The sequence below is a fragment of the Bidens hawaiensis genome, unplaced genomic scaffold (assembly GCF_021521415.1).
Source record: "Bidens hawaiensis isolate Kalapana, Puna unplaced genomic scaffold, B.hawaiensis_p1.1 tig00002631_1, whole genome shotgun sequence".
Classification (NCBI taxonomy): domain Eukaryota; kingdom Viridiplantae; phylum Streptophyta; class Magnoliopsida; order Asterales; family Asteraceae; genus Bidens; species Bidens hawaiensis.
This window is the reverse complement of record NW_027491143.1, coordinates 111707-122576: the sequence shown is the minus strand read 5'-3', so window position 1 is coordinate 122576 and position 10870 is coordinate 111707. Positions and strand designations below refer to the sequence as shown.

Below are 10870 nucleotides of genomic sequence, written 5' to 3'. Positions count from 1 at the left end.
CTAGCAAGAAAGTAAACCGGAACTTCTACACGAGGTTTAGACCAAACATGTACGATACCGATTAATAAGAACGGATGTGTATTAATTTTATTAAAGAACACCTAGGTTTTACAAATGATCATCGACCCTAATTGTAGGTCGCGAGTATTCATAATGAACTGAGGCGATGGCTCTTTAAAGTGACGCATTGATTTTATAGTTTTACACAACTATCCAACTACTTATATAAATTACATTTCAAACCTAAACTTTGACATTGAGAAGTGGCCGAGATTAATCCAACAACATCCTAACGCGCAACCGCAATTTTTGTACATAAGGCGCTTTTCGTTCAAATGGTGCCTTTGCTACATTAAAGTGACCGGACCTGCACCTAGGCATGCTTTTTAAAACCAAGGCTGACAAAATCATAGATGATTGGCAATCATGTTTAGAGTTCCTTATGATGAAATGCATATTGTTCAATAGACGTGCACAAATCGGGTATTTAAAAAACCCGGAACCGGGTAGGAACCGGTTCCGGGTATGGTCAACAAAAGTCAAACCAGGTTCGGGTAGGAACCGGTTCCGGGTATAGTCGGGTATTTGACCGGGTTTTGACCAGTTCCGGATCGGGTTTTGACCGGTTCCTCCGGGTTTTTTTCGGGTTTTTGACCGGTTCCTCCGGGTTTTTTCCACCGGTTCCGGGTCGGTTCCGGAACCGGCTCCGAGGAGAAATCCTATACCCAGACAGGAACCGGTTCCGGGTATGGGTTAGAACCGGTTCCGGGTCGGTTCCACCGGTTCGGTTCCGGAACCGGTTATTTTGTGCACGTCTATTGTTCAAAGCCTGCTTGAGCTCCTGGTTGACTTTTCAAAGTCTGCTCGAGTTTTCTGTAAATCAATGGCTGTAAGTAGCCTATTAGTGACTCAAAGACTCAACAACGAGAACTAAAGTAAACACACAGAATTTCCGAAGAGTTCGAGTCTATTGTAGACATCGATGTGTTATTACTAGCAATAGATTAGTTTGGCGTTGAAAATAAAAAAGAAATTTATGTTGCAAGGCAAAAAACCACTCTGATCATAAATCAATTGTCCAAAAACCAAAACTTCGTTCGCAAACAAACTAAACCAAAATGACAAACTAATATTTCATTCGTGTTTTCAGATAAAAATCAAAACAACAGTGATAGCAGCTGCCTAATCTTCATTATCCATTCCTGCAGGTTGGTCTCTCCTGCCTGGCCCACCAGCAGGTTTTGACATTATTATCTGTAGATGTCATCCAACATTTAAATAGCATCAAGGTCAAAAATGCATATAGAAAAATAACATTACTTAAAATGTTGTATGAGAAAAACTGCTGTCAACATTTTATGTAATTTTAAAAGCATCTGTGAAATACCTGATCAACACGTAGAACGGTACAAACTGCATCTGCAGCATACTTGATCGCATGATATCTGACAATTACACGTCCAATAATTTTATAACAATCAGTCACGTGTTCAGAAGAGATAAGTGTGTGCGTTAATGATGATCAAAACAAAATAATCACAATCAGTTTTAAATCAGATGATCAACACAAAATAATCACAACCATAGTTATTAGAAGCGTTGCACCTTGGCGCCTAGGCAATTTTTAGGCGAAATCGGTGGTCCACCGCCTACCATAACTGAAGGCGCTATTTTTTGGAAGGAAAGTCGGCAATTCCCTATTTTTGTTACTCTCTTTTTATCTTGAATTTATTTGATTTACCAACTTACCTAAAATTCATCATATTAACGAAATTAAGTCGAACCTCTCTCTTCTTTCTTTATAATGAACTCTAATCTCTCTCTCTCTTTATAACGAACGACAATTGCTTTGCATATCACAAAACAAAGCAAGAGCACGATTTTATAAATAACACAATATATGCTGTTTAGTATTTAGTTTGTCATCTTTACCATAACTTGAGATATAAGATAATAATAGCTATATACGTATATATTATAATTTAATATATACTTATATAACTATTATTATATTATTTATCAAATTATGAATTATGATAAACATGACGAATACTATAAACTGTTTCAAGAATGAATCTTTGTTTTCCTATTAGATGTTCTACCTTAGTCAAAATTTTGTTTTTTTAATGTGCACCTTTTTTTAAAATCAAGTGTTTTTTTGCGCTATAATTCTGCGCGCTAGGCAAAGCCTCAACGCTTTCGAGTGCTTATCGCATTTGATAACTATGATCACAATCAGTTTTATAACAGATATTTTTTTATAAGAAATACAAGTAAAACGTTGAAGCTTACTTGGTGACAAAAAGATCCCAAATATTCAATGTTGAGGCATCCTTGCATGCTCCTTGTTCCAAGTCAATACCAACATTAACGTTTCCGGATGAATGCTCTGCGTATAGACTAGATATGATCTCCATAGCATTAAGCCCAGCATTTTCAGCCAACGTTTTCGGTATCATTTCAAAGCTCTCACCAAACTTAGCAATAGCATATTGATCTAATCTGCAACACATAAAGTAACAAAAAATGTCAAAATAAACGTCTCTCCATCACTAATCAATAAAGATTATGAAAGCAGATACCCTACCCTGTTTCAGTGAAAGAAAACTCTTTCAGTTTTTTAGCTAATTCAATTTCAGTAGCTGCAGCTCCAGGTACAATTCTACTGTCTCTGCATAATGCCTGAAACAAGAAAGAGATTGTTAGATGGAACGAAAAGTTATAAAAAAAAGTTATAAATAATATATGCATACAACCTTGTAAGTATTGACACCATCATCAACAGCTCTTTCAAGATCATCCAATATGCTATCAGTACTTGCTCGTAGCAAAACAGTGGTCACTGAGTTTCCACCTTGTTCGTTTCTCACAACAGTTACCTAAAATAATTAAAACTCAAATAAGTTTAACCTATATTATGGTTGAAAAAAAAAAGTAATGTTACCCTAGCACCGCCGATCTCCTCAACCGAAATGGAGTCAACATATCCAAGATCATCAGGGTTTACAGCGCTTCCAAGCTTCAACTGTAATTATTTATTACCATTATTATTATTACCCGGCGTTTCAGTTTACATAATTAACAATAGTAAAAAAGGAATGATTCTTACGAGAGCAACAGCGCCGGTTGTGCGGCAAAAACGGCGGAGTTCAAACTTGGACCCGATTTTTAAAACCATGAGCCTGTTAAGTAAATACAAATTTTAAAATTAATTGATTGATGTTGGGGTAATTAACATCACCAAGTAAATAAATGCAAACATGTAAAGATTGAGCATACTTGTAACGCTCACAAAAATGCAGAGCCATCTCTCCAACCGCAGCTCCACTAACTATGACTTTTGCACCAGATTCTGCAACTGCTTTGATTAGCTCTTCAACCTTTGCTTCTTCAGTTTTAGCATAATTTTCAAGCTATATCAATCAGTTTTAGCATAATCTTTGTTAATGGTAAATAAAAATGTTTGAATTGTAACAGCAAAACAAACTACTGTACCTGCTCAGCACTGTGAATGAGGACAGTTCCTTTGGTCTCAGTTGCAGTTGTGTCAACACCACCAGCAATCACAACCACCTACAACATAAAATAATAACTGTATCTATCAACTACAGAATTAGAAACAAAAACATTCAAAGAAACTAGATAAATGAGTGAACAAGATTGATTTAAGTTCAATAATGTCAAAGAAAAGACTCACCTTTGCCTTGTCTATTCTCTTGATGCTCCCGACAGTATCACCTTTTAGAACCATGCCTCTAACAGTAGTACAGTTGTGCAGACCTCCACCCAAGAGTTTTGCAACTCTCACATTATCAACATTGAAGTTCATTGGATTCTTTGGGCAAACTTGAATGCATGCCTGCAGTGAAAGAAAAATAAACATCCATCATCATCCTTCATTCATTCATAAGATGTTAGTTAGCCATTATTTGATTGACAATAAAAATAAAAAAAGTACATCAGCAATAAGAGGACAGAGGATATCTTCTTGTCCATATTGTTTGCTAGTAACGGCGGCCTTCATCCTCAAAATAACTTCATCTTTGTTCCTGACATCCATGGTGTCAGAACCAGGCTCAACCAATCCTTCCAAGATCTCAACAGCCTGTATGTATACAGATTTTAGGGGTGAGCAGAAAACCGAATAAACCGAACCAAAACTGACTAACCAAATGAAACCGAACCGAAGGTTAATTTTTTGGTTTTTCGGAAAACTGTTTTTTGGGTTTCGGTTAGGTTATGCATTTTTAAAAAAAAAACAAATAAAACCGAACCGAAGGTTAATTTTTTGGTTTTTCGAAAAACCATTTTTTCGGTTTCGGTTAGGTTATCCATTTAAAAAAAACAAATAAAACCGAACTGAACCGATTATGCCTTTTCTTTATTCTACAGACTCAGATCCAACAGTTCATCACTTTACATTCTTTGTTAAGGTAATCGGTTATACCTTTTCTTTATTCTAATCTTTTCTATTTAGAAATTTATTCATGGATAATAATGACTAAAGACTTATTATTCTATGTTAGTTGGAACATGAATAATTATTGTAATTCATTACTTGATTTTGAATTTTTTTTTTGAATGTGCATGCAATTAACCGAAATTAACTGAAACCGAAATAACCGAGTAATCGATCGGTTAGGAAACAAAAATAACCGACTACTTCGGTTTTGGTTTAGGTTTCACCCAATAACCAAACCTAACCGTGCTCAGCCCTAACAGTTGTATAATAATAATATTATTATTAATAATAATGATAATAAAGGTACCTAACCTACCTTGTTAATGGCTTTTGTGTATCCAATAATGATATCACTGGGATGCAGCCCCATCCTAATGAGCTCTTCCGCACCCTGGAGATGCTCGCCTGCTAACGAAACAACGAGGTTGGCTCCATCACCGATCTCTTCCTGCTGGGCTTTCCCTGCTAACACCAAGAGTTTGGCTGCAGGATGCTGAACCTCAAGTTCACTCACAATGGTTGCGGTATCACTTGTTACAAACAGCTTGTCCAGATGATTGATAACCATTTTATTCATACCTAATAATATAACAGATAACAGTAGTAGTGAATAATAATAATAATGATAACAGTTTCATTATACATAATAACAATTAACCATTTTATTCATACCTAAGTGAATAATAATAATAATAATAACAGTGTTTCATTCTACATAACAATAATAATAATAATAAGATCAATATAATAAATATTATTATGCAGGACAGAATAGGATACCTAATAATATGATTGATAACCATTTTATTCATTTCTAATAATAGAACAGATAACAGTAGTAGTGAATAATAATAATAATAATAATAATAATATACCATTTGGACCGAGTGAGGTTCTGGTGATGGTGGAAAGCTGTTTGCAGGCATCGATGTTCTTCAGAACGGCTTCGTCTAAACCAGAAAGATGCTTGTGGCCTTCTTTAAGCATCCCCTGGATCCCGTAAGGTTGAGTTTGAAGCCCCATCGGTTAAGCTTTAGATCTATGTATCAATCAAACCCTAGTCTTCCTTCTTTCTGGTAGCTGTACGCGTGTGGAGTATGAGCTAATGAGAATGAAAATGAAAGCCCTAATTATTATTATTATTATTATTATTATATGACGACCATATACACAATGAAAGCCCTAATTATTATTCTAAACAAGGCCGAAGCCCAAAACTCGCTCCATAGGCCGGTGGGAAATTAACTTCTTCCTTTTCGGCGAGTCGACGTGAAGTATTAAAATACGAAAATAAGGTTGAAATCGACAAATAAAACATGTAAAGCTGGTATTTGTCTAGTTTAGTGTTTAAAATAAACAGTTTGTTAAACTTTTTATAATTAGTTGAAAGTAAAAAGTAAAATCAAAGCATGTTGTAGGTGGATGTGAACTTGTCAGTTTTGGTTACGTTCGTTATGGTATCGGAACTGAAACAAAAAATAAAACAAACCAATATAAAATGCAGATAGACCAATGGGGTGACTTCGATCAGCAAAAAAAATGAACTTAATAATAAAAGATTATGCACGTGCAAAAACATAACCAAAAACACTTCATATATTAAAAATTTATTCTTAGTATCATATATGTATAATTGAAAAAAAATTGGTTATGAATCAATTTTAGACAATACTTCTCATATAATAATACTTCTCATACTCATAGTGTGTGCAAACAATATCTTATTTGCTTAGATTAGTGGTATATGGATTTAGTTTATGAAAATCGCTTACCGGTTTGTCACTTCTATATATCTAACTATCTATATAATTGCCTACCATAAAATTCTACGTGTCGCTCTCAGGTTGTTCCCTCCATTCTCTAGAGCCACCAGATTGCTTAATTTCTAAATGGAAGCTTCTCATGCATTTGACCCAAAATCGTGGGTATGAGTCTTACCAAACCCAGATAGTCTTTAAATGGGTTATAACATCTCATTTATTTGTGAAACTCTTTCATAATCAAACAATAATTCTTGCGGGTCATGGATCTCACCAAACCCGGATAACTCTTAAACGGGTTATAACATCTCATTTATTTGTGAAATAACCCTTTATCATCAAAGAATAATTTCCACGGGTTATAGGTCTTACCAAACCCTAACAGCTCTTAATTGGGTTATAAGATCTTATTTATTGGTAAATACTTTCATCCTTAAACCCTAATTTAATTTATCTTCTTTACAATTTCTCCATTGCTGGTCTATCATCTCCATCGCCGGTTAACTTCCGATATTACTCGTCATCGTCAACTACCTCAACGTCCCCTTTTTCGTTAGACAAATATTTGTGGTCATGTTTGTTCATTTAAAAAATCAACATGTTCATGTTCGTGTATTTTTGTTCGTTAAAAATGTAAAAAAACCTACACATCTAAATTGAAAATACCCAAACGCAAAAAAAATATAATAACAAACTAATATATATGTATTAAATTAAAACAAACTACACTAAAAGAAATAAAATAAATCATCATAAAATAGCAAAACGACTAAAAACAATAACTTAAATAAACTCCCGTAACACGGAAGAATCAAACTAGTAATGAATATTTAATGAAAGTCTATTAACTTTGTCCTTTTTTCTTTCAATAAAACTATATAATCTCTCAGAAGCTTGGCCAACTGAATTTGTATTTAAAAATGGTAAACACTGGCCTAAGTACTATGCCGTGTAAGGTGCATAAACTGTTATTATTAATTTTGTTAACTAAAATTATTTTATTTTTATTTTTTCTACATCCCTTATCATGCAAATGACAAAAACACCATTCTGTTATTGGTCCATTTTTCAACTTATAATATTAGTCAGCGCATATTTTGCTATTTTAGGTGACAGCTGAGGACAGTGGCGGATCTAGACTCGAAACCGAGTCGGAGCGCTCAAATTTTTTTTCCCCATATTTAATACAATGTTAACGAAACAAGTATAAAGAACACGTCAACAAATAAATTTAAACTAACCGGGTTAACGAACCAACAGTGTCGGATCTAGGTTGGGCTGTAAATATCTCCTCTTCCGTTTTTGATAGCTTGAAACCGAGCCATTACATCTTCTTCATTTACTTTATCAAACGTTTCTCTTTCGACCGCACAAACTAAAGCATTGTTCAAATATTCATTACTCATTCGATTGCGCAAATCCGTCTTGATAAGCTTCATTTTAAAGAAACATCTTTCAACAGTTGCAGTTGCAACTGGTAAAACCAATGATAGCTTCAATATCCGATAAACCAAAGGAAAAAAGTTGTGTGTTTTCCGATTTCCACCATTACACGAGCAAGATCACCCATTCCACCAAGTTTTGCAAATTTATCATCTTCTGTTAAAGTGTAATTAAAGGTCGTAAGATCACCTGGAATACACTCTCTTTCTTCGTTAGTAAAATCATTCGGATACATCTCTGAAAAAGCCACTATCTTAGATATGTCAAACTTGGAAAACGAATCACTAGGATTTAAACCCAACATAATTTCTAATAAAGTAGTTGAGACCTCACTAAATCTATTTCCAAGTTCTTGAATTTGCATATCCAAGACCGTATTAAAAACTTCAACCTCAAAATGATGTCGATTAGTAATGACATACTTCCGGTTTCTTTGATTACCATAACTTTCTTTCATATCTTACATCTTAATCTTGTTTTTTTCACAAAAAAGATGTAACTTTTGCCAACATCTTGTCAAATCCGGTTTGTCTTAGATTATTCAATGCTCGATTTGTCCCGCTTATCAACTTAGACGCTTCCAACAAATCTTGACTCTTTTTTCGAAGATGTTTTGATAAAACATTTGTGAGGCCTAAATTTTCGTCCAACAAGTGTATATAAAACACGAATTCAAAAGTCTTAAAATATGATAGAATACCTTTCGCATTGTATCTTTGTTGCACACTATCTCCATCTAATTTAATAAATTGAAGCACCTCAACAACTTACGGGAATAATTTTAACAAACTTGTGATTGTTCTATGATGAGAACCCCATCGCGTGTCTCCGGCTCGTGCAAGGGAAACCTCTTGATTTAATCCTTTTCCTGTTTTGAAAGGTGGGTTAATGGGTTGGTTGGGTTGGGTTAATGGGTTTGTTTTTGTTTGGGCTTTATCTTTTGTTTGAGTTCAAAACATGTACTAGTTGGCCTTAAAATCTTAACCGGAACGTTATTTTTTCCAGCCGTAACAAAACACGAAAATCGACCAATTTTTTTTTGTTTTACACTACCCGTAAAAATTTGAGCCATAGCGGAGGCTATGGTTCCGCATAAGGTATGTCCGCCACTGGCTGAGGAGGACAAGGAAGCATAAAGGGTGCGAAAAGATCATTAATGAAAGACTACTTTTAGTCATCTTGTCATTGCAAGCAAGCACTTGTATAAGTGACCTTTGTATGTTATAGATGGCATTTGACTTTTCTTTTAGTCATCACTGGATTTAGTTTAGAATAATGCTTAATGTGTTGGCTTTTCATTAAAATAGTGGTTATTTTAGTTCTTGCGAGCCTGCAAGTAAGTCAACAAATGTTGGTAAAAGTCAACCAGGCTGACAAAATCATAGATGATTGGCAATCATGTGTAGAGTTCCTTATGATGAAATGCATATGGTACAAAGCCTGCTTGAGCTCATGGTTGACTTATCAAAGTCTGCTCGAGTTTTCTGTAAATCCATGGCTGTAAGTAGCCTACTAGTGACTCAAAAAGACTCAACAACGAGAACTAAAGTGAGCACACAGAATTTCCGGACTACTGAGCTCAGCCAAAGTACGAACCAGACTACTAACCAAACTGACCCGTTGTTCAGAACTACTGAAATCAAACAATAACGAAAGACTGAAATCCTAATCAAAACGGATTCTTAGAGAAGTCAACAAGTCTAGTGTAACAAGATCAACGCGTCCATCCATCATGAGATACACAAGTACTAATAATATAGCACGGTTTAATGTCTCAAACAGCTATTTTCCCATAAATAAGAAGATAAATAAGTAGCAGTTGCAACACGACTGATTCACCAGGACAGAGAAATCAGATCACCTCCATAAACGTTGTAATAAGCAAGAGACAAGTCATCTTTGAAAAAACCTGGCATCCAAAGCAGTTCCAGTAGCAGCTTGTTCGCAGGGACATTGATCTCTCGAGCAATCTTTTCTTTGAAACTGCCTACACTCTCGGACAACGAGTCCACGCTTATTTTCAGCAGATCCATTGTTTGTTCCGCAAACACATTGATACAATCAGGCTTCCCCTGTCACAACACACCAACAGAATATTATTACAAGTAAGACACGATATGATTTTGAAAACAAACAAACAAACGAGCGAGGCTTAATTAGTTACCGGATTATCAGCCAAGAACTCGTCCTCGGAGTCAAGCAAAGAAGCATCAAACTTCCGTCTCTTTCGTTCAGGCTCGTCTGAAACCGAGTACGGGATAATCTCATCAACGACTGCATCACAAAACTCTTCCTGCGGGGTCCCGAATAAATCAGGACGCTTCCGAGCAAGCTCAGCAATAGTTTCGGAGATTTGGTCATCTTGGGCACGTGTAGCCTCCCTGATCTTCGCAAACAGCGCCTCCTTTTGTTCAACATACTTAGGGTCTTGCATATGCTGGGACATCTTGCGGGCTGCAATCAACTCGCCAGTAATCGGGGAATCAACAACGGTTTCACGGGCCCAGTCATTTTCCTCGCATTTGTTGAGGAATTCAATGTAAGAGTCGTATATTGTCAGAGGCCCCCATTGAGGCCCGGTTTCCTCATACGCAGGCCATGCATATTGAGCACGAAACTCAGACAGACGCTGCTGGTAATAGGCATGATACGGATCTGCAGCAGCCAGAAAAGTAAATCTGCGCATCCCGGCAGTCTCAGTAATGATTTTTTCAAGCCGGGGTTTGTTTGACGCCACGAACCTTGCGGCTTTGTCCACCATGCTTCTGATGTCCGGGGGAGGGACTGAAACCCCGTCGTGTTCAGCTGGCGATGGAGGCAACACTTGCGGCAAATACGCACAGACTGGTTCCATCAGCTGCAAAGAAAAAGGGTAAAGTTGAGATAAATAATAAAAAAGAAAGCGGTGTGAATTATATTATATTACATCATAGAAAGCAGACGCTTGCGTGCTCAAGTTGTTGTTTACTAGTAAACTCAAAGGCGCCATGCCATGCCATGCCATGCATAAGAAGTTTATTTATCAGATGATGAAAATAGCATGGTATACGAAATCGACTTATTAGACTAAACAGCTAGCAGACACACATATATAATTTGTGATCTGAAGGTTCATTCAGGCATTTTATCAAACACCTGTTGTGCATTTAATAACAATACAAAATCATACGCCACTGAGAGTCAATCGGTTCTATACAAACCTAAA

At 36.0% G+C, this 10870-nt stretch overlaps 2 protein-coding genes across 2 annotated transcripts; both read right to left on the bottom strand.

Moving 5' to 3' along the window:
• Positions 1–1061: 1061 nt before the first annotated feature.
• On the bottom strand, positions 1062–5527 carry LOC143620714 (T-complex protein 1 subunit theta-like). The gene is made up of 13 exons (XM_077092341.1): positions 5338–5527; positions 4779–5041; positions 3959–4105; positions 3698–3859; positions 3496–3573; positions 3280–3413; positions 3110–3182; positions 2945–3025; positions 2757–2879; positions 2588–2682; positions 2293–2502; positions 1388–1445; positions 1062–1254 (listed from the first exon to the last, which is right to left on the bottom strand). Exons 1-13 carry the CDS (start codon positions 5483–5485, stop codon positions 1183–1185), a joined length of 1644 nt encoding a protein of 547 aa, XP_076948456.1. The 5' UTR covers positions 5486–5527; the 3' UTR covers positions 1062–1182.
• Positions 5528–9462: 3935 nt separating this feature from the next.
• On the bottom strand, positions 9463–10655 carry LOC143620667 (putative splicing factor 3A subunit 1). The gene is made up of 2 exons (XM_077092304.1): positions 9830–10655; positions 9463–9737 (listed from the first exon to the last, which is right to left on the bottom strand). The coding sequence occupies exons 1-2, from the start codon at positions 10517–10519 to the stop codon at positions 9501–9503; spliced, it is 927 nt and encodes a 308-aa protein (XP_076948419.1). The 5' UTR covers positions 10520–10655; the 3' UTR covers positions 9463–9500.
• Between the last annotated feature and the right edge of the window lie 215 nt (positions 10656–10870).

Excerpts from the sequence above, each read along its gene's own strand:
- LOC143620714 (XM_077092341.1), bottom strand. The coding sequence starts at position 5,485 with ATGGGGCTTCAAACTCAACCTTACGGGATCCAGGGGATGCTTAAAGAA. Across the intron at positions 2,683-2,756 it reads ATGGTGTCAATACTTACAAG|GCATTATGCAGAGACAGTAG; the intron begins GTTGTATGCATA and ends TTCTTGTTTCAG. Across the intron at positions 1,255-1,387 it reads CCGTTCTACGTGTTGATCAG|ATAATAATGTCAAAACCTGC; the intron begins GTATTTCACAGA and ends TGACATCTACAG.
- LOC143620667 (XM_077092304.1), bottom strand. The coding sequence starts at position 10,519 with ATGGAACCAGTCTGTGCGTATTTGCCGCAAGTGTTGCCTCCATCGCCA. Across the intron at positions 9,738-9,829 it reads AGTTCTTGGCTGATAATCCG|GGGAAGCCTGATTGTATCAA; the intron begins GTAACTAATTAA and ends GTGTTGTGACAG.